Consider the following 24261-nt stretch of genomic DNA (forward strand, 5'->3'; position numbering starts at 1 on the left):
TCTTTTCGAGTTCCCAGTTGTCATGAACACACCATACCTAGACATGGTGACACCACAGAGATTCTAAGCCCAGAGGCGCAACATGGCGAGACTGCTGCGAACGCTAGCGAAACAGACCAAACAGACCGGCCGGGGTTTGAGAATTCAATGAGAAAAGTGAAAAATTATTCCATGGTTATTACTTTTTCGAAATCTAAAGGCACAACCTAGATCAGAGCCAATGTCTTAAGTAGTTGAACATGTTATTACTCCAACCTAGCGAAAGTGACAAACTGACACGTTTACATTTTTGTGAAAAACAACTTTATAACGGAGTGCCTTTGATTTGACGGCCTGCACATACGCAGTTTGGCACGAGACGAGTGTTAGACCCGATGACGTGTTTCTATGCATGAGCTTTGCAAGCCAACGTCGCCATGAGATCGTATACAAGTGTGATCGGGGATTTCTATTGGAGAAGCAGTTTTAGCTTATCTTCATACTGTACTGTCTTTGGTGACACATCACACTCTATTCTTGCGCAACATCACTCTTTCTTCATGCAAATTTGAATTCAATGGAAAAATGTAATGCTTTTATTTATGGGTTTCAAAGATCATCCCTAAAACAATGTACATTATAAAAAAAAATATAATGGATTATCAAACATTATTTACAGAAGTTGGAGTAACATTGTGACACACCAATCATCAGTAGAGAAGGTAATGCCCAGCAATCTGTCTGCAACACACACACACACACACACACACACACACACACACACACACACAGACACAGAGAGAGAGAGATACAGTACATATAAAAGTGTCAAGGTGATTTGAATTGATCGATATTTGATATGTTGATTTGTGCCGTGGTATCTAACCACAGAGATAACACATGGAATAAACACATTCAAGCACGCTTGGATTGTTGTAGGCTATAACCGTAGCTGACAGAACATAAAACACCAAACTGACTGAAACACAAAAACACCAGAGAACGCTTTTAAAAAGCAGAGTCTCTTTCACAAATTGAATCTATAAAACACCCACAACACCATCCTAATGCACTGTCTACACAGCAGACTCAGTTTTCGTACACAACAGATATCCTTCATCATCTTTCTTGGGTGGAGATTTAGCATTAGCCCCAGCCCCCACAGGGGTGGGCAGGTACACGTTCCCCACTGCGCCCCCCTCGAAACCGGGGTTGTCATATCCATCGGCAACCCATGGACTGTGAGTGGCAGCCTCCAGGCCCTGGTTGATGTAGTGGGCCTCCTGGCTGGCCTCCAGCGGGGGCAGCTCAAACAGAAGGGCTTTGAGCATCTCCCCTAGCTCCCTGAAACCAGGCCTATGTCCCGGCTCCTTGTGCCAACAACTCAGCATCACCTCATAACTAGGGGGGAGATGAGAGGTGCAGGGAGAGAGATGAGTAGATATACAGTGAATATATACATTTACATTTTAGTCATTTAGCAGAGGCTCTTATCCAGAGCGACTTACAGTAGTGAATGCATACATTTCATGCATTTATTATTATTTTTTTTTTTTTGTACTGGCCCCCCGTGGCAATCGAACCCACAACCCTGGCGTTGCACACACCATGCTGGCGTTGCAAACACCATGCTCTACCAACTGAGCCACAGTTGCCACCATCTCTCTCCCTCATCTCGCGAAATTGAGCGAGATGAGGGAGAGAGAGAGGGAGGTAGAGAGCGAGAAAGAGGGAGGGAGAGGGAGAGAGAAAGGGAGGAAGAGGGAGAGAGAGGAATACAGTGAGGGAAAAAAGTATTTGATCCCCTGCTAATTTTGTACATTTGCCCACTGACAAAGAAATGATCAGTCTATAATTTTAATGGTAGTTTTATTTGAACAGAATAACAACAACAAAAAATCCTGGAAAATGCATGTAAAAAATGTTATAAATTGATTTGCATTTTAATTAGGGAAATAAGTATTTGACCCCGTTTCAATCAGAAAGATTTCTGGCTCCCAGGTGTCTTTTATACAGGTAACGAGCTGAGATTAGGAGCACACTCTTAAAGGGAGTGCTCCTAATCTCAGCTCGTTACCTGTATAAAAGACATCTGTCCACAGAAGCAATCAATCAATCAGATTCCAAACTCTCCACCATGGCCAAGACCAAAGAGCTCTCCAAGGATGTCAGGGACAAGATTGTAGACCTACACAAGGCTGGAATGGGCTACAAGACCATCGCCAAGCAGCTTGGTGAGAAGGTGACAACAGTTGGTGCGATTATTCGCAAATGGATGAAACACAAAAGAACTGTCAATCTCCCTTGGCCTGGGGCTCCATGCAAGATCTCACCTCATGGAGTTGCAATGATCATGAGAACGGTGAGGAATCAGCCCAGAACTACACGGGAGGATCTTGTCAATGATCTCAAGGCAGCTGGGACCATAGTCACCAAGAAAACAATTGGTAACACACTACGCCGTGAAGGACTGAAATCCTGCAGCGCCTGCAAGGTCCCCCTGCTCAAGAAACCACATATACATGCCCGTCTGAAGTTTGCCAATGAACATCTGAATGATTCAGAGGACAACTGGGTGAAAGTGTTGTAGTCAGATGAGACCAAAATGGAGCTCTTTGGCATCAACTCAACTCGCCGTGTTTGGAGGAGGAGGAATGCTGCCTATGACCCCAAGAACACCATCCCCACCGTCAAACATGAAGGTGGAAACATTATGCATTGGGGGTGTTTTTCTGCTAAGGGGACAGGACAACTTCACCGCATCAAAGGGACGATGGGCGGGGCCATGTACCGTCAAATCTTGGGTCAGAACCTCCTTCCCTTAGCCAGGGCATTGAAAATGGGTCGTGGATGGGTATTCCAGCATGACAATGACCCAAAACACACGGCCAAGGCAACAAAGGAGTGGCTCAAGAAGAAGCACATTAAGGTCCTGGAGTGGCCTAGCCAGTCTCCAGACCTTAATCCCATAGAAAATCTGTGGAGGGAGCTGAATGTTCGAGTTGCCAAATGTCAGCCTCGAAACCTTAATGACTTGGAGAAGATCTGCAAAGAGGAGTGGGACAAAATCCCTCCTGAGATGTGTGCAAACCTGGTGGCCAACTAGGTTGACCTCTGTGATAGCCAACAAGGGTTTTGCCACCAAGTACTGAGTCATGTTTTGCAGAGGGGTCAAATACTTATTTCCCTCATTAAAATGCAAATCATTTTATAACAGTTTTGACATGCGTTTTTCTGGATTATTTTGTTGTTATTCTGTCTCTCACTGTTCAAATACTTTGTCAGTGTGCAAACGTACAAAATCAACAGGGGATCAAATACTTTTTTCCCTCACTGTAAGTCAGAGAGTGCAGAAAGAAAGAGAGAAGGGGAGAAGAAGATGGATTGAGAGAGAAGGATGGTGAGAGAACAAAGGAAAAGTGAGAGAGAGGAAGGAAAGAGAGAGGAAGGAAGATGGATTGAGAGGGAGAGACAGGGTGAACATATAATTAATTACACAGACAATATCACCTCTGTGTACATGCTCCATGTTGCCCAACTCTCAGTTACAGCCTGTCGGGCCAATAAGGCTCACGTTGATTCAATTAGTTAGAGCTACAGAACCACAGGGGAAGTCCAGAAGCTAGCCAATAAATATTTGGGGAGAAACCAGTAGCACCTTATGTCCCACTGGGCACAGACGTCAGTTCAATATCTAGCTTTGATCAGTGGTGTAAAGTACTTAAGTGAAAATACTTTAAAGTACTACTTAAGTAGTTTTTTGGGGTATCTGTACTTTACACTACATTCCTGAAGAAAATATGTACTTTTTACTCCATACATTTTCACTGGCACCCAAAAGTACTTGTTACAATTTGAGTGCTCAGGCAGGACAGCAATATGGTCCAATTCACCCACCTATTAATATAACGTGTTGTCAAACCTACTGCCTCTGATCTGGAGGACTCACTAAACACAAATACTGCATTTGTAAATAATGTCTGAGTGTTGGAGTGTGTCCCTGGCTGTCCGTAAATTTTAAAAACAAGAACATCATGCAATCTGATTTGCTTAATAAAAGGAATTTGATGTATAGCATTTACTTTTACTTTATACCTTTACTCAAGTATGACAATTTAGTACTTTTTCCACATCTGTACTTAAGTACATTTAAAACCAGATACTTTTAGACTTTTACTCAAGTAGTATTTTACTGAGTGACTTTCACTTTTACTTGATGCATTTTCTATTAAGGTATTTTAACTTTTACTCAAGTATGACAATTGAGTAATTTTTTCACCACTGGCTTTGATTTACATTTGGTTGAGTTGTCAAATAACGCGAATTCAACGTGAAATCGACCAAAAATGTCACCCTGTCATTGGATGTAGGTTAAAAGTTGGGTAAAAAAATACAAAAATCCCTTACGTTGATGACTTTTTGGAATTCCAATCAGTTTTCCATGTCGATTCCACGTTACCATGACGTGGAAACAACATTGATTCAACCAGTTTTTTCCCAGTGGGGTTCAAACGTGGCCCAAGTTGTCAACAACTCTGTGTGACTCTGTAAACTAAAGTTTTCACTAAATACAGCTACACATTCAAATTCAATTAATTATTGCACTCACACATTACATTGTAAACGGAGGCTACTGGTTACCATATCTACGTTCACTAAACTAGCATCAGTTCTTGTGAACATGCATTGAGCTACAATCCCCCACTGATTCCATAACAAGTGAGGTCATATTACTAAACTAGACAAGAATAAAGTGAGGACTCACAGTTTGTCATCACACTCAGGAAGCTTGAGTCTGTGTCCAGCGTTCAGCAGTTCCAGGAGCTCATGGTTGTGGATCCCAGGATATGGTGTCCTTCCCCTGGACACTATCTCCCACATGGTGACCGCAAATGACCACTGTAGTAAAGGGACACACACACACACACATAAACACACGCAAACACACACTTTCTTCAATTTAAACATGCATTGACATAACAGCCAGTTATTTACAGCCATCTTTATGATCACCCTCTGCTAGCTTCAGTATTGAGTAGCATACAGAGTTTGTCCTGGTCAGGTCATAGGGTCAGCTCACACTGCTGGTCCAAGTGATGGGTCAGTCAGATGTCATGCCAGTCATCTCTTAGTCATGTGTGACTTACCACATCACTCTTGCTGGTAAAGATGGACTCTGATAGGCTCTCTATGGCCATCCACTTGACCGGCATTTGGATAGTCACTGTCTGTCTGTAGTAGTTGTTGCTGTATGTCTTCTTGGAGAGGCCGAAGTCAGCCACACACACGCGCAAGTCATCCCCCAACCTGGGAAAGACACACACACACGTCATCCCCCAACCTGGGAAAGACACACACACACACACACACACACACACACACACACACACACACACACACACACACACACACACACACACACACACACACACACACACACACACCCGTCATCCCCCAACCTGGAAAGACACACACACACACACACACACACACACACACACACACACACACACACACACACACACACACACACACACACACACACACACACACACACACACACGTCATCCCCCAACCTGGGAAAGACACACACACACACACACACACACACACACACACACACACACACACACACACACACACACACACACACACACACACACACACACACCGTCATCCCCCAACCTAGAAAAGACACACACACACGTAATCCCCCAATTTGGAAAGACACACACACACACACACACACACACACACACACACACACACACACACACACACACACACACACACACACACACACCGTAATCCCCCAACTTGGAAAGACACACACACACACACACACACACACATATCCTCACACACACACACACACACACACACACACACACACACACACACACACACACACACACACACACACACACACACACACACACACACACACACACACACACACACACACACGTCATCCCCCAACCTGGAAAGACACACACACACACACACACACACACACACACACACACACACACACACACACACACACACACACACACACACACACACACACACACACACACACACACACACACACTGGACACACACACACACACACACACACACACACACACACACACACACACACACACACACACACGTCATCCCCCAACCTAGAAAAGACACACACACACGTAATCCCCCAATTTGGAAAGACACACACACACACACACACACACACACACACACACACACACACACGTAATCCCCCAACTTGGAAAGACACACACACACACACACACACACACACACACACACACACACACACACACACACACACACACACACACACACACACACACACACACACACACACGTCATCCCCCAACCTGGGAAAGACACACACACGAGCGCAGACACACACAGATACAAACACAGAAAGTATGACTGGTAGTCAACTACGTTATAAACAATTTCATAATATGTACTTACAGCTACAAAGAAAACATGTTTACTATTGCATGGTGATCTGTAGGCATATTCACTGTGACGAGGCTTTGTTTCAATTGATTTACCAACTGGTGTATCCATCCATCCCACTATCCTGATATCAGTCTGTGGCTTGGTACCATGTCCTCGAAGGCCTGGAGGAACCTTACCCATCCTCATTGAACATGTTGGTAGGTTTCATCGTATAGTATTCCCTTATCTGAATACCAATGGTGTGGACATATGGTGTGGTACCAATGGTGTGGACATAGATTCATCGTATAGTATTCCCTTAGCTGAATACCAATGGTGTGGACATATGGTGTGGTACCAATGGTGTGGACATAGATCAGTGGAGGCTGCTGAGGGGAGGATGGCTCATAATAATGGCTGGAATGGAGCAATGGAAGGGCATAAATGTCACGCCGTGACCTTAGAGATTATTTTTATTCTCTATTTTGGTTAGGTCAGGGTGTGACTAGGGTGGGTACTATAGTTTTTGTATTTCTTTTGTTGGCCTGATATGGTCCCCAATCAGAGGCTGCTGTATCTCGTTGTCTCTGATTGGGGATCATATTTAGGCAGCCTTTTCCCACCTGTTGTTTGTGGGATCTTATTTTGAGTCAGTGCATGTAGCACCTCTGTCGTCACGGTTTGTTGTTTGTTTCTTTTTTCTTTTTTTATTGGTTGTAAAGTTTCACTAAAATAAAATGTGGAACTCAGAGCACGCTGCGCCATGGTCCTTCTCTACACACAATCGTGACAATAAAACACATGTGTTTGATGTATTTGATACAATTCCACTGATTCCACTCCATCCATTGCCACGAGTCCGTCCTCCCCAATGAAGGTGTCACATAGACGAAGTCTTCCTTATCTGAGGCTCCTGTGTAAGTACACTCTGATTGACTGGCACCCCCTGGTGGACTTACATGCAGTTGCGTGCAGCCAGGTCCCTGTGCAAAAAGCCATGTGAACTCAGATACTCCATCCCTGCTGCAATGTCAACCATGAAGCGCAGAAGACTCTGGTGAGGCACAAACTGTGGGGAGGGAAGAAGTATTCATTTAGATTATACATATTAATCCGAGACTGTGCACGTGTGATGTGCGTCCTTGTGTCCATGCCTCTTTGTGTGTGTGTGTCTCACCATGGGAATATCCCCATAGCGGGTAGCAATGAGGAACCGGCGCAGGTCTGCATGCTTCATGAAGGGTAGGATCAAAAGAGGGACTGGCAAAGGAGAATCCTGCTCCTGCTCCAAAGTGACCCCTGTAGGAAAAACACAGATACTTTCAGAGGATGCCAATACTGCAACAAGAATTTGAATGATGAATGGAATGTTGAGTGATAGCATTAAAGTCGGCATTAAAATACGTTACAGAGTAAGGTGAGCTAGTAGGGCAGAATTACCAAGAAGTTTGACAATGTTGTTATGGTCGAAGTGCTGCATGATCTCTGCTTCCTTCAGAAATGACTCTAAGTCCTCCTGACTGTGGAGTCCAACTGAAGTCACATAGGGAGAAAACATACAGTATAAGCTATACAAACCACAGGTGAGGGCGGGCTCATTAATGGCTGGAATGGAATAAATAGAATGGTATCAAACATATCGGTTCCTGTGTGTTTGATAACATTCCACTCAGCCATTATTATGGGCTGTCCTCCCCTCAGCAGCCTCCTGTGCTACAGACATACAGTACTAAGGAATAGGCTGCATTAATGTCACATGGGAATATTTCTAGATATCCATTCATTTTACATGGGAATATTTCAAGATAATCCATTCATTTTACATGGAAATATTTCAAGATATCCATTCATGTTACATGGGGATAATTCCCTGAATGATGCGTACCTCTCATGGTCTTGACAGCTACTTTGATGTCCATCCCTTCCTCTGGAGTAAAGATCCCCTCGTAGACAGAGCCAAACTCTCCTGGAGGTACAGTCGAAACACATTATAATTCACTTGAACAGAATAGAAAAGAAAAGAAGGCTGCAGAGTAGAATAGAATGTTATATGATAAGTCTCCTTGACTGACCAGCTCCCAGCTCCTTTCCCAGGGTCAGCTGGTTCCTGTCCACCAGGACATCCCTAAGACTGGTAAGTAGATTGTCACCAACACTCTCCAGCAACTGGACCACACCAGGTACCACCACCACTATATGAGACGAGAGAAAGGAGAGGGGGAAAAAAGAACGAAGGGGGAGTCAAATGGGGACACAACACTGTTATCTACATAGTTCATTTGACAGTCCTGTCTATCTGAGTCAAATACTGTGTCTACTGTTTGTAGTGAATTCTTGGCAGTGTCACTCACTGTTGACTTCCTGAGGGGCAGCATGTGGGCCCTCATTAGGACCATAGGTCACACCAGTGTGAGAAGGCAGCAGCTCCACCTCCTGGTAATGACTGGAAAATAAATATATATATATGAACCTCTACATCCAAGCTAGATCACGAAGGCTCTGTCCCCAGCAGAGGAGGCTGGTGGGAGGAGCTATGGGAGGACGGGCTCATTGTAATGGCTGGAATGGAATTTTTGGAACAGAGTCAAACGTGATTTCCATATGTTTGATGTGTTTGATACGGTTCCAATAATTCCATTTCAGACATTACAATGAGCCCTTCCTCCTATAGATCCTCCCACCAGCCTCCTCTGGTCCCCAGGTGGGCATTCTGGTTTGCCTGAGCTTTGTGTATTTACCTGAGCTTGGTGTATTTACCTGAGCTATGTGTATTTACCTGAGCTATGTGTATTTACCTGAGCTTGGTGTATTTACCTGAGCTTGGTGTATTTACCTGAGCTTGGTGTATTTACCTGAGCTATGTGTATTTACCTGAGCTTGGTGTATTTATCTGAGCTTGGTGTATTTACCTGAGCTTGGTGTATTTACCTGAGCTATGTGTATTTACCTGAGCTTGGTGTATTTACCTGAGCTTGGTGTATTTACCTGAGCTTGGTGTATTTATCTGAGCTTGGTGTATTTACCTGAGCTTGGTGTATTTACCTGAGCTATGTGTATTTACCTGAGCTTGGTGTATTTACCTGAGCTATGTGTATTTACCTGAGCTTGGTGTATTTACCTGAGCTTGGTGTATTTACCTGAGCTTGGTGTATTTGCGTAGCAGAGAATAAACAGCAGCAGGGACTAGAATCAACAGCAGAAGGACTCCCAGTAGAGCTCCAATGATCACCCAGGGAGAGGGACCGCCGTCCACATGGGAGTGGTGGGGATCCAGGGAGATGGGACCAGGGGTGTTTATCACAAACGATTTCCCTGTAGACAGACGGGTATCTTCACATCATTTGAAGTGGGTTGGATTCATATCTGTCCTGACATTCCATGTCCTTCTAAATCAAAAGGAAATGAGCTGTATATATTATCCATAACCTTGCACATGTGTGCATCGGTACAGTGAGGCTTTTAACAGCCAAGGTTAGTGCTCTGAGTCATGATTATCTTTAAGCAGCGTTGTTTGCATCAGCCGTTTCGGTTTTGTTAATATACCATAACAGAGATGCCAAATGTGATGACATCATCCAAACTCACTATGAAATGTTATGATATGATAAGGGTATGATCACAGTAGGATGGTACAATTCTTATCTTGATCATGACTCACACGTTCTTCCTTAGTTTTAACCAATCAGCATTCAGGATTAGATCCACCCGTTGTATCAGCAGCAGCAGTTACAGCTGCGTTAGAACGAGGTAGAAGTAATGACATCATCCAGACCGACTCACATCTATGAATGATTATGGGTGCTGTTGATGACGCTGCTGCTGCCCCCTGGTGGAATGACATGTCATTTCTTGCCCGGACCGACAGCCGGTAGTCCAACCGTGGGCTGACCCATGTGAGGTTGACTGCAGTGACGGTCAGTCCCGCTGAGGCAGGGAGAAAGATGACCGCCTCCCCACACACTGCCCACTGACCATCAGTCCCTCCCTCTCTCTCTGAGCATTCCACGTCATACATCACTTCCTGCCTCCCCCCCAGGTCAATGGGAGGGTCCCAAAGCAGAGTCAGTATTGAGTCATTGAGGCGCTGGACTGTTACATTTACAGGAGCAGAGGGTGGTCCTGTGGAAGAGAAATACTACATGCCAAACAGCTCGAGATATTGGAACATAAGAAAATTAGGAAATGAAAGAAACATGGTTGTCATCTACAAACATGTTTCCCATTGTCATTAAGATTCATGAATGACCCTCTCTGACTCCTCCAATATGGCACATCCTTATTCAGTTGAAGCAAGTAGTTGAACTATTTACTACATTCTACACAACTCATCCATAAACCTTGTTTGATACTTCTGTGAAATTACAAAACGAATGTGGTTTGAGGAACTCGTCGGAGTGTCTTACGTGTGCACCCCATGACATACGGGTCACCCGGGAGGCTGAAGTACCCCTGACGACAGTCACACCCTTCTGCACCCTCCCTGTCCGTCTTCCTGTTGGGTGGACACGAGCGACAACCCCCACTCTCATTGGCTGCCTTGTAGTATCCAACTCTACAGGCTGTTGGAAGAAACCCAAATAAATCTGTCAAGGCTACTACACAGATAGACGGCTAGCCCTTATAAGATGCATGGGGCCAGGAGCTTTTCCCGATTATGCGACCTGACCTGGAAAAACTCCTGGCCCAAAAAATATACTGTGTATCTACTAGAGTCAAACTCATCATAGTGGTGTGTTTCGGATTGGTCTTCACATACCTTCGCAAGAGTCCACCTTTTCTTGGTGACCTGGGGCGCAGGTGCACCCCCCTTGCAGTGGACCCCACGCCCCATTCACCTGGCACTCCCTCTGAGGGGGCTCCACCTGCCCCTCTACCCCCACAGCGCCCTCAACACAGGACCCTGTCAATGGCCCCGCTCCTGCAGACGCTCCCTCAAACTCAACCAGGTGGCTGACCAAAGGAGGACATCTCCTGTAGTACAGCCTGACAGAGGATAGGAAGACGCAGGGCCCTGAGTAGGTGAATCCAAGATGGAAGCCGTCATGTGAGAGAGGCTCAGTGTTTAACACTAATTCCAGGCTGTTTTTAAGGTACTCCTTGATCCGATGCACTTCTGTTGTTGTGCTGAAAGTCTGAGAAGTGTTTAGATTGAGGGGATTCTGGGATTCACTAAATCTGGACAGTGGAGAGTCTGATTCCAGAAGGTGGACCTGGAGTGGACTCAGCTGATTGGACGATGACTCCTCTTCCTGGGCGAATTGTAGGTCCAAAAGCAGGTGCAGGGCATCCTTCCGTGCAATCCAATGAGTCAGTAGTGATCTTGAACTGGGTTTGTTGTTGACAGCACAGGCTTGATAGACTGGGACTTGGGTCTCTGAACCCATCCTCAGTAATTTCTCACTCCACTGTAGTGACAGGAGAGGATGATACAGCATGTTATTAGGCATACAGCCATAGGTCTACTGTAGGACAGGGCCAAAAACACCAGGGGCCACTTTCCCTCATACAGATTTAACCAAGTAATGGACTAAAAAGCATCTTCAACAGAGATTCTCGTGCTTAAACTGTGTCAGGGAAACCGGCCAAAAGTGTATTTCATGAATGACCTATAAAGTAACTGGTCTAAACCTCCACAGCATCTAGTGTTTCTGCTAGACATAGAGAGCAGAATGGGTAACCATTCTACTTACTGCTTTGGGGTTTGGATAAGATGTCCATTTCAGACTGGCCTGTTTGACTGAGTTGAAGAGCTCCACTGAAAGGAAGAGGAGAGAGGGGACAGAGGCGGGGAACGAAGGGAGAGGATTGGAAGTAAAAGTGGTTTATTTGACCCATAATATAAGCCTATTGCAGCTCTCAAATAATGTGGTGTTCTGGCATGAAATGTAAATACTGTAAAGTGCACAGACAGTGGCAGTCTATTTACATTATACAAAACTTTCTCTTCTATTTCATTTTTTTTTATAAATACAAGTATAATTTGATTCATTTTAGCAGTGTAATGTACAATACAGTAGCATATTACTACCAGGAGAATTAAAAAGAAAACTATTGTTAATCTGAAAATATGATCAAATATACAGTACAGACTATTTGTGTGGCTAGTCAACGTATACACAACAGCTGTATGAATGACTTACCTTCTCGCGAGGTTGTTTGCTCAAAGGTGCCACCACAGTATATACATAACCAAAGTACAACATTCCACCTGACGGCCGACATCGTCCGCACACTTCCCAGTCTTCTCAAGTTCTGTCAAAATACATCAGAACACGCTGTCTTCAAGCGATGAAGACGTGCTATTATGAGGAAGTTTAAACAGGAACCACCTTTTCCACAATGCATTTGGTCTGTAAGACGTCTATAGCTAAGCTGGGCTACATGTCAAATATTTTGGTCGTATTGCGATAGCGGGAACTTCTTTCAGCTTGGAATCCTCAGTTTGACCATAAGAATGTCGCTACGCCTGAAGGCCATTACATTACTTGAGTTCCCTCCTCTACCCACCCCTTGGTAGAATAAAAATAGTACAGAAAGGAAAATTAGAGTGCTGAGGACTGAAGTTAATTTGATAACCTCCATCCTGTCACTCAAATATCCTATAGTAGTAGCTCCATTAAAAGTGCACAGGTACCTAGTCCTACCTTTTTTATCAAAATAATTACATTTTGCAGAATACTTTTCTATTAGAATAATTTACATTAGAAGAATATTATAATTCTGAAAGTGTCAGTGGGAGGGCTGTTACTGTTTTTGTTGTCTCTGTTGTTTTTGTTGTTGATGACGATGATCAACCAATCAAATATTATTTATGGAGATGATTTTCAGTTTGTTAACTTCATCAAGCGTGTTAGAAAGGTGTAAAATCACTCATACAAAAATGCTCATAACAGGTCATATGAAGGCCGAGAAGACTTGAGAAGAGGCATATTATTCAGGCGTTTCTGCTGTCATCCAGGAACAGACTTACTGTTTTCCCATGAAGGATGCTTGTCCTCCCACTGATCAACATATGCCCAGTGTTGGTCAATATCTCCCACTTCTTCTTTTTTTCAGATTTTAAATCATATGACTTTGCTATTTGGGTCAATTTCTGCTTTCCACAGTACAAGTACAAAGAAAACAGATATTTGTGGCCTGCTTATAAGACTCTGAGGTGTAGCAACAATCGTTATGGAGTAATGATAAACAGTAGAAGAAGTAGAAGTCTAATGAAGAATAGCTTCTTAAAATGCACTCTAGGTTTTCATTTAGTTCAATTCAGTTGCGTAGGCAGAAATCTACTGATGGCAGGGCCAGCTAAAATGTGCAGTATGTGGGCCAACTGTCATCGATGACAGTTATGTTGTACAAATGGTCATCTTGGCTGGTTTTGCTTGTAAATACTTTTTTAGTTGTATTACGAACTTTAAAATATTTTTTCTACTGTCATTTATTGCACACAACAAACACGCTGACGTGATTTCACTTTACAGACCAAGTAGTCTTGTAGGCATAGTGGCGACCGGTCATTGTGAGAGACCCACCTGTTTTGCAAATGTTTTGCATGTTAGTTTGGCGACAATACGTATCACATATCAGTTTGCAAACAATGTAGAAAAAAAAAATATTGAGTTAATAAAGCAGCATATAAACTTAGTCTCTTTTTTGCTTTCTTGAGTAAGGCTGCTCTAAAATGCAGGTGTTTCAGCCTAGCTCAGTGCTTTCTGTGATGGTGGGGCAGCCAGCGGGAAATACGGAGCGTAGGGGTTGTTAATGTTCTCTAGTTGCGCCTTGATTGGCTCAGTGTTCTGTCACTCATGGGGACACTACGTCACCACAAAATCTATGGGGAGAACTCGAAAATTCAAGCCCCTTGGGTTCTGCCATAGATTTACATTAGAAGTGCCCATCCAATAAGGCTCAAGGTTATTAGGTACAGATAAAATTACGTCAAATCCCATTATATCTACTGTTGCTTTGATTGGACTGATCATGTCAACATCATACTTTCAAAATCTTAGCTAGCAAGCTAGACAAGCAGTCATCTTCAAGAATTATGTTGACAATCTACTGGCAAATCCTTGTCATGGGAAGAGAAATTATAGATTAAATATAGCGGTGCTCATCGGCAATTGGACATAAACAATATTCAACAAGTTGGAAATCGCTAATTCAACAATGAGTGGTTTGGAAGGAATCAGTGGCTAACTGCAAGCGTTAGCTAACTGCAAAGCAATCACTAGCTTGCTATTCAGTGGAGAGGTGGTCCAAGTCTGAGTTTAAGGCTCTCTTTTCCAAGCTTAAAAGTAAGCATTCACATGCAACACCACTGGCCAGAAAATATTAAATACATTGGCCATGCTGTCAATCCAGCATGACCTCTGCTGCATTCAAAACAACTGCAAACACAGAACGGGGAAATCTCAGACATCAGTGAGTTCAAAATAACTGGGAACTAGGAAAAGAACAAGCTCCGACTGGGAAAATACATTTTGAACAGTTATCCAACTCGGAATTCCAAGTCGGGAACTCGAGGCTCTTCCTAGAGCTCCAACCTGAAGATCACTGATGTCATGATTCAATCTAGTTTTTTTTCAGAGTTCCCAGTTGTCTTGAAAACTCCACAAATCCAGAGAATTCCAGACTTTGATGACAAAGCTTGCCCACAAGAAGGACCGCCGCGCAACCTTGCTGTTCAAGTGAGCACAGCACAATAAGGTGAGTCCAAAAACATATTGTATGCTGCTGCATAAATTATGTAATATTCCAGTGAGATATGTATACTGTAGCTAAGAAAGTAATACTAAGTCTGTGTTTTGTAGTAAGCTGTTAGTAGCCCATGTGCCTCACCTTAATAACTTGGTCCCTTTCCCCATAATAACTTAGCCTACTGTTCTAAATTGGTGGTGCACATGTAGCCTATAGCCTGTTTTAGAGAAATGTCATCATCAAACACTGTAAGAGCTTTCATTGTCTGCTTATATTTCCCCCCTTTATTTATCCTATGGTTCGGACTTGGTGTACAGGGAGAATACTGTAAGAACGGTCCATGTTCTGAATTCTGTCGCTCTACATTTCAAAAGTGCTGAACAAATAGTTATATTGACTACGTCCATCTTAGCTCACTCATTAATGTCAATCAAAATTACAGATTGCCTCTGATCCACTCATTGTCCCCTTATGCCATAGCTTTTACATCTCAATTGTCAGTAGAAACTACATTTGTTTAAGCAAGCCAGCCATGTTTTTTTATGGCAGTAAATAAGGCTGCATGACCTGTTTCGCTGCCAGACAAGGCTCAACTGATAGCCAGGTGTAGCGGTGGTAAGGATTCACTCCATTGTGCTGAAAAGAAATCTCTGCTGTTGGGACAGTTTTATGTAGGCTTTATGGGCACTGTTTGTCACCGTTATAGTGCAGTTCATGTATTGTTTAGTGTTGTGTGGTGGCTTTGCTGGCATGCATCAACAACAAAAATGTGAGTTTGCCCCACCAAAATTTACAAGCTAAAATTGCCACTGTAGGCACACGTAAATTCATTACTCTTGGTTATGTCTCAGTGGAGGGAGGGAGAGAGCGCGAGTCGAAGTGGAGAAGCGTGTCTCATGACTTCCAAAAGTGTTGAATAAAAACCAGCTCTGTAGTGCTGATCATTGTCTCTGTCATTATGGCCCTCAATTAGATCAATGCAATCAATGATTGATATAGAGGGGGATTGGATGCCGGCCCTTCATGGTGAAATCACTGATATCAATAACTTGGCAAATGCTCCAACATCCTCTTCTACAGTGCCTTCAGAAAGTATTCACACTTCTTGTCATTTCTACATTTTGTTGTGTTACAGTCTGAATTTAAAATGTATTAAATTTAGATTTTGTGTAGCTGTTTAACATTATTTTTTGAATGACTACCTCATCTCTGTACCCCACACACAGATAATTGTAAGGTCCTTCAGTCGAGCAGTGAATTTCGATGCCTCGCAAAGGGCACCTATTGGTAGATGGGTAAAAATAAAAAAGCAGACATTGCCTATCCCTTTGAGCATGGTGACGTTATTACACTTTGGATGATGTATCTATCAAGGCACAAGGCGAGACCCAGATGGAGACACAGGAGGCAGATGGTTGGAGTCTTACAATGTTTATTAATCCAAAAAGGGGAAGGCAAGAGAATGGTCGTGTACAGGCAAAAGATCAAAACCAGTTCAGAGTCCAATAGGTACCGAAGAGCAGGCAGATTCAAGGTCAGGGCAGGCAGGATGTTCAGGCAGGCGGGAAAGTAGTCCAGAGTCAGGCAGTGGTCAAAACCGGGAGGACTATCAAAATAGAATAGAAAATGAGCACGCTGGTTTACTTGACTAAACATACAAGACGAACTGGCACAGAGAGACAGGAAACACAGGGATAAATACACTGTGGAAAATAAGCAACACCTGGAGGGGGTGGAGACAATCACAAGGACAGCTGAAACAGATCAGGGCGTGACAGTATCAATACACCCAATCACTACAAAGATACAGGCATCCTTCCTAGCTCCGTTGACAGAGAGGAAGGAAACCGCTCAGGGATTTCACCGTAAGGCCAATGGTGACATTAAAACAGTTACAGAATTGAATGGTTGTGATGGGAGAAAACTGAGGATGGGTCAACAACATTGTAGTTACTCCAGAATACTAACCTAAATTACAGCGTGAAAAGAAGGAAGCCTGTACAGAAAACAAATATTCTAAAACATGCATCATGTTTGCAATAAGGCATTAAAGTAAAACTGCAAATAATGTGGCAAAGCAATTAACTTTATGTCCTGAATACAACGTTTTATATTTGGGGCAAATCCAACACAACACATCACTGAGTACCACTCTTCATATTTTCAAGCATGGTGGTGGCTACATTATGTTATGGGTATGCTTGTCATCAGCAAGGACTAGGGAGCTAAGCAGAGAGGATAGGGTGCTTGTTCCTGGTCCATGATGTAATATAACTGTTTCATGCTGACAAAGCATTGTGGCTATGGCCCATGGGGATGCATTGTGTAGCCAGACATGCTCCATGTGTGCGGTTCGAGCCTGTTTCCTGAATGATTAAACAAAATGAAGAAACTCTTCATAGTTCACAGGAACATGATTACTTTTCACAGCACTTTCTCACTTTATAATTAAGTATAATATCCTTCTTAGTTTCAGGCCATACCAGTGGCATACAATGCATTACACACAAGCTCTCTGCATTTTATTTTTGATATGCTCACATACATACAATATAGTTTTAAAAATGTATTGGAGAGGTCAGGGAAGTACATATTTCTCTATGGCCAGGAGCAATTTACATAATCCTTTGACACAAGACAATAAGGGGTTAACAAGTCTTGCATCAGGAGTGGGCAGTCCTGTATTATTCCAGAGATTCAATCTCTTTTCCTTATAAACAGGAAAACATATTTCAACATGATCCAGCACCCAATATAAACAACATACCTTTGATGGGATTCTTCCGATTAACATTGTTTTTATTGTTGGGCAGGCCCCTATACTTCCAGATCTAGAGCTCCGTGCCCTGGACTAACGGAATCATCATGGTGCCAATACGCTGAGACTAACAATGAGGACCAACTCTCAGTGGAATGGAAATGAATGGGTAAAAACAACCAGAAGGGAAATAGCGGCTGTATTTCTCTATTTTGAAAGTTACATATCTTGACATCTTGATTGCTGACATGCAAAACATTTTGGGACTATACCAACAATGGACTAATGAAATAAATACCAAAAGATAGTTTTGGAGTAAAAACAACCCGAAGGGAAATAGCATCCACGCATTGGCACAATAACAATGGCTTTCATGGTAGTAAGTCGATTTCTACGCTCAGCAGTGCTCGACTTGAACTCAAATATGTGCCGGTACTCATTTTGGTTGCTGAAACGTATTATATACTGCTCAAAAAAATAAAGGGAACACTGAAACAACACATCCTAGATCTGAATGAAAGAAATAATCTTATTAAATACTTTTTTCTTTACATAGTTGAATGTGCTGACAACAAAATCATACAAAAATAACCAATGGAAATCCAATTTATCAACCCATGGAGTTCTGGATTTGGATTCACACTCAAAATTAAAGTGGAAAACCACACTACAGGCTGATCCAACTTTGATGTAATGTCCTTAAAACAAGTCAAAATGAGGCCCAGTAGTGTGTGTGGCCTCCACGTGCCTGTATGACCTCCCTACAACGCCTGGGCATGCTCCTGATGAGGTGGCGGATGGTCTCCTGAGGGATCTCCTCCCAGACCTGGACTAAAGCATCCGCCAACTCCTGGACAGTCTGTGGTGCAACGTGGCGTTGGTGGATGGAGCGAGACATGATGTCCCAGATGTGCTCAATTGGATTCAGGTCTGGGGAACGGGCGGGCCAGTCCATTGCATCAATGCCTTCCACTTGCAGGAACTGCTGACACACTCCAGCCACATGAGGTCTAGCATTGTCTTGCATTAGGAGGAACCCAGGGCCAACCGCACCAGCATATGGTCTCACAAGGGGTCTGAGGATCTCATCTCGGTACCTAATGGCAGTCAGGCTACCTCTGGCGAGCACATGGAGGGCTGTGCGGCCCCCCAAAGAAATGCCACCCCACACCATGACTGACCCACCGCCAAACCGGTCATGCTGGACGATGTTGTAGGCAGCAGAACGTTCTCCACGGCGTCACCAGACTCTGTCACGTCTGTCACGTGCTCAGTGTGAACCTGCTTTCATCTGTGAAGAGCACAGGGCGCCAGTGGCGAATTTGCCAATCTTGGTGTTCTCTGGCAAATGCCAAACGTCCTGCACGGTGTTGGGCTGTAAGCACAACCCCCACCTGTGGACGTCGGGCCCTCATACCACCCTCATGGAGTCTGTTTCAGACCGTATGAGCAGACACATGCACATTTGTGGCCTGCTGGAGGTCATTTTGCAGGGCTCTGGCAGTGCTTCTCCTGCTCCTCCTTGCACAAAGGCAGAGGTAGCGGTCCTGCTGCTGGGTTGTTGCCCTCCTACGGCCTCCTCCACGTCTCCTGATGTACTGGCCTGTCTCCTGGTAGCGCCTCCATGCTCTGGACACTACGCTGACAGACACAGCAAACCTTCTTGCCACAGCTCGCATTGATGTGCCATCCTGGATGAGCTGCACTACCTGAGCCACTTGTGTGGGTTGTAGACTCCATCTCATGCTACCACTAGAGTGAAAGCACCGCCAGCATTCAAAAGTGACCAAAACATCAGCCAGGAAGCATAGGAACTGAGAAGTGGTCTATGGTCCCCACCTGCAGAACCACTCCTTTATTGGGGGTGTCTTGCTAATTGCCTATAATTTCCACCTGTTGTCTATTCCATTTGCACAACAGCATGTGAAATTTATTGTCAATCAGTGTTGCTTCCTAAGTGGACAGTTTGATTTCACAGAAGTGTGATTGACTTGGAGTTACATTGTGTTGTTTAAGTGTTCCCTTTATTTTTTTGAGCAGTGTATTTAGGAGCTCCACAATACTTTTGAGCTAATATTCTATAAGATGAACAGGAGCTCAAGCAGTAGAGCATTTGAGGTGTCGGTACTCAGCTCTGGAAAGCTCCTACCCAAGTCAAGCACTGACGTTCAGTTATGGATATGTTTCAGCTTTGAAGCGTAGCCAGGTAAAATTGTTGGTTAAAGAATCGATTGACGTCAATATAATTAACATAATACAAAAATCCCCAGTATTAATTTCTTGTTTTCAATGCTTCCTCTTCCTCCCCTAACTTAATTCTTGGGAACCGTCCTAGAGCTTCAACGTCCCAAAACGTTTGGAAGGCTTTCTATACCCAACTTTAAACTCTATTATTGGACATTTCAGCTGAGGTCACTGAGTATGGACTGCATCACAATCCACCACATCCGCCTATGTCGGCCTTCCACATCTGCTGTGGAAGACCCACAGTGCTGTCTGTCAGACCAGGAGACATCCTGAAAATCAGTATTCTCACGAAAACATCTGTAGCGTTCCAACTGTTTGGGCTACAAACTAATATGACCCCACTATGGAAAGGGGAGACTCTCACGAAACACTTGTCTGAAGGTAACCCTGTTCTGGTTAAAACAATTAATGGAAGATATTATGGAAGTAGTTTTGTGCCGACAAAACAAAGGGGTGAAATCCTGAGCTTTCTTATATCTCTTACATATAGGACAGACACTTCTAAACCTTATTCCTTATGATTTATTTGTTTTATCTGTTTGTTATGCCATTTATGAATGTGTTATTCAACGTTTTTCTATCGGCTATAGCATTAAAGGCCAAATTCAATATAGGGGTTAAGTGAGAATATAAATGTACTTTATATTATATAATGCACAACTGATAATCCTGATGGATTCATAACTTCTTAAATGTATGATATCCATATGAATGAAACAGATGAACATTGAATTAAAATAAACAAGGTGGATGTCGTTTCCAAAAATAGTGATCCAAAATAGTGATCCAAGATACCTTTTAATTCTTCAAACATCACAAATAGTGCAATTGTACATTAAAACAAACAAAACCTTCCCCAAAAGCTATTTCAGAAAACTGAAAGTAAAATCTCTCAAACTCACACAGTGGTAGCAACATTAACACAGTAACTAACAACAGTGGGGCAGAGTGGGAACAAGCTGGAATACAAATTCAAACACTTCTAAAACAAATTCCCTCTCCAGTGTCACCCAAAATAACTCCGGGCAGAATCATGTTTTTACTCGGTTAAGTAGTTCCTCCCACTGAAATAGAAACGCCTGTGCTCATGATAACTTAACATTACACAAAGTGTAGAGGAGCAGATGTCAAACAAATATCAACCTCTGGTGCACTCCTGCCTGGCCAATAATATAGATGTAGGATCTTCATTTGATCACTCTTTTGTTGCAGAGAATTTTCCTGCACAGCAGGAAATGCAAACTTGTAGTGTATTTGAGTTTTAAAAATGCTTCTAAAGTTTGTAATTTCCACTTTCACATTTCAGACAATTATAAATGTATTAACTTATAAATTATAAATTCTTATAATTAAAATAATTATAAATGTATTAACCCCTACAAAAATGTCAATTAATTATAATCCACATAATAATTCACATTTCCTGTTGCTGCAAGATTATTTTGCTGCTGTAGCAACTGGCTCAAATTCAGATCCTACATCTGTAGTAATACTGCTGTAACGAAGTGCTGGAGTTTTAATACTAGAATATATTTTAGCTAAAGTAAAGTGTATTTTTTTAATAATGTATGAGGGTTATTTGTTTAACATACACTTTTGCATATTACAGATTTGCTAATAAGCACGTGCATAAGACTATAGCAATTGATAGTTGTAAAGTTAAGATGGAGACACTAAGAAACATGCAGTTGCCTGATGTTTTCCGTTTGAATATTCCTGTTCTCTAGCATTTTCACAGCATCTTGAAATTGTTTTCCGTTTGAATATTCCTGTTGTCTAGCATTTTACAGCATCTTGAAATTGATCATTTTCAGACTCCACCGCTTCCTTATTTAACTTTCAAAACAACAAAAAACAATCAATGGAAAACAAGGCATTACAAGACTAATGTCACAAACAGTAACTGAATTCACTGCATAAACATTTGTGAACTAGGAACAGAGTTGAGTCCTACTTCTGGACATTTGTTTTTACTCTGGATCTGGTTAAAGGCACATTTGACAGGCAGGATATGTAGGATTATCTGTCGAATACCTATTCAATAAATAAAAGCATAAAATATTTCCAACACATTTAAACTGTTTTGTTCTTTTAGACACCAAGCTGCAGTATACTGTAGCTACAGTATAGACTTGTCCTTTTCCCCTTTCATCCAAGATCTCCCACTCTGCATGAGTGTTGGAGCACCGCAAGTAAACATTTAACATCTTCAATCACAAGACCTTGTCAACAATGTCCGTTCTGTTCTTTCGTCGACATCCACATACATTCACCTCAATATAGAATCAGACAACAGATGCTTGCTGTGTGCTGTCTGCACAGTCCAAGGCAACATACTGCAATAAATGAGGAAGCTCCTTTTGGCATTCTTTGTTTGCACAAATTGAGCACTTCACTTCCATCTCGCCATTGTAATTGTCAATAATCAGACTGCTTACTTGACAATAGGTGAAAAGGAGTGAATCAATCCACCTGCTGCATGGGTCTAATGTAGGTATCTGATGTAGCTAACCCCTGGAGCCCTGCCCCTTCCCTAATATCCCATTCAGTGGAAAATACCTTTTTGAAGTAACCCATTGTATAATACACTACTGTAACAGATTCTACAGTATCTTAGAAAGAAAGGTGCTATCTAGAACCTAAAATGGTTAATCGGCTATCCCCATAGGAGAACCCTTTGAAGAACTATTATTGGTTCCAGGTAGAACCCTTTTGTGTTCCATGTAAAACACTTTCCAGAGAGGGTTCTAGCTGGAACCAAAAAAGGTTCTACCTGGAACCAAAAATCCTATGGGGACAGTTGAAGAACCATTTTGGAATGCTTTTTTCTAAAAGTGTAAGGCACTTATCTGGTGATTAGTTAGTTAGGGATATGTCTTTGTGACTTGAAGTTTAAACACTAAATAATGGCATATAGTCATAGATTGTGTAACAAAGTGTAGTGTCCTCTTTGGCACTCTCAATCTCACACGCTAACAAACACACACACACACACACACACACACACACACACACACACACACACACACACACACACACACAATTCTGGGTGAAACCATTGAAGACTCATATCACTTAGCTTCCTGCTTAGCAAGAATGACGCAATGTTTAGCGATAAGGTGGAGACTCCACCCATAGTGGGGTATGAATACCACCACGGGGGAAGCCATGTCTTTGTCTGCATTACAGCCGTGTCGACCCTTTGGGAAGAATTAAACTTGGTTAAGCTTCTCTAGTGTCCATGAGTTATTTACTCAAAATTAAAACCTAACCGTACACACACACACTAGGCACAAAAAAACTAAACTTATATCCAATCAAAACACAATCTGAAGAGCAGGGTGACTGTTGACAACCAGTCATAGGTTGCAATGAGGTTCAGTCATATCATAGAGAGGGGCGTGAGTAAACATTGTTTTATGTCCTCTTAGTGCAGTCCCATAACACAGTTCTCAGTCTCTTCCATGCAGTGTTGATGTCATGATCCACACACATACAACTTCAGTCACAATGTGCATCCAGGTGACCTTCCACTGGGCTGCCTGGTTCAGGTGTGACCTTCCACTGGACTGCCTGGTTCAGGTGTGACCTTCCACTGGGCTGCCTGGTTCAGGTGTGACCTTCCACTGGGCTCCCTGGTTCAGGTGTGACCTTCCACTGGGCTGCCTGGTTCAGGTGTGACCTTCCACTGGGCTGCCTGGTTCAGGTGTGACCTTCCACTGGGCTGCCTGGTTCGGGTGTGACCTTCCACTGGACTGCCTGGTTCGGGTGTGTCCAATGCCAGACCTCACTGCAGTGCACACTTCTCCTGCTTGCTCTTCTTGCTGTACTTCCTGCGTCTCTGCTCCAGGCCTCTCTCCAGCCTCTCGTCCTCCTCCAGAGCCCTAGGCGCAGAGAACAGGTAGAGAGACCTGCTAGAACAGTAGTCCCATAGCAAACAGTCACTCTCTCAGACTTAGGTTCAACTGTGTGGCAGAGGAAGACAAAACTCACAGAGACACCTGACATCTCATTCACCCCATAGCATACCGTCCTCCCAGATGAGCGTCTGTGTTTGCTGTGTGTATTCAGCGTGTGTGACTCAGCTGGGCCATGGGATGCATCCCAAATGGCACCAAATTCCCTAT

At 43.1% G+C, this 24261-nt stretch overlaps 2 protein-coding genes across 4 annotated transcripts in view; both read right to left on the reverse strand.

Moving 5' to 3' along the window:
* Window positions 1-559: 559 nt before the first annotated feature.
* On the reverse strand, window positions 560-12841 carry si:ch73-40a2.1 (tyrosine-protein kinase receptor TYRO3). The gene is made up of 15 exons (XM_014206630.2): window positions 12579-12841; window positions 12129-12193; window positions 11195-11843; window positions 10842-10997; window positions 10219-10557; window positions 9576-9750; window positions 8790-8881; window positions 8511-8630; window positions 8324-8404; window positions 7879-7971; window positions 7616-7737; window positions 7398-7507; window positions 5127-5286; window positions 4745-4878; window positions 560-1380 (listed from the first exon to the last, which is right to left on the reverse strand). Exons 1-15 carry the CDS (start codon window positions 12658-12660, stop codon window positions 1056-1058), a joined length of 2703 nt encoding a protein of 900 aa, XP_014062105.1. The 5' UTR covers window positions 12661-12841; the 3' UTR covers window positions 560-1055.
* An 8072-nt stretch (window positions 12842-20913) lies between these two features.
* The window catches only part of LOC106608584 (EH domain-binding protein 1-like protein 1), a 60713-nt gene continuing 57365 nt past the window's right edge, over window positions 20914-24261 (reverse strand). For all 3 annotated transcript variants that reach the window (XM_045721553.1, XM_014206606.2, XM_045721552.1), the window contains one exon: window positions 20914-24018. In XM_045721553.1, the coding sequence (XP_045577509.1) occupies window positions 23922-24018 (97 nt within the window). In that variant the 3' untranslated portion in view covers window positions 20914-23921. The remainder of the gene's footprint in view (window positions 24019-24261) is intronic.

The sequence above is a fragment of the Salmo salar genome, chromosome ssa07 (assembly GCF_905237065.1).
Source record: "Salmo salar chromosome ssa07, Ssal_v3.1, whole genome shotgun sequence".
Lineage (NCBI taxonomy): Eukaryota > Metazoa > Chordata > Actinopteri > Salmoniformes > Salmonidae > Salmo > Salmo salar.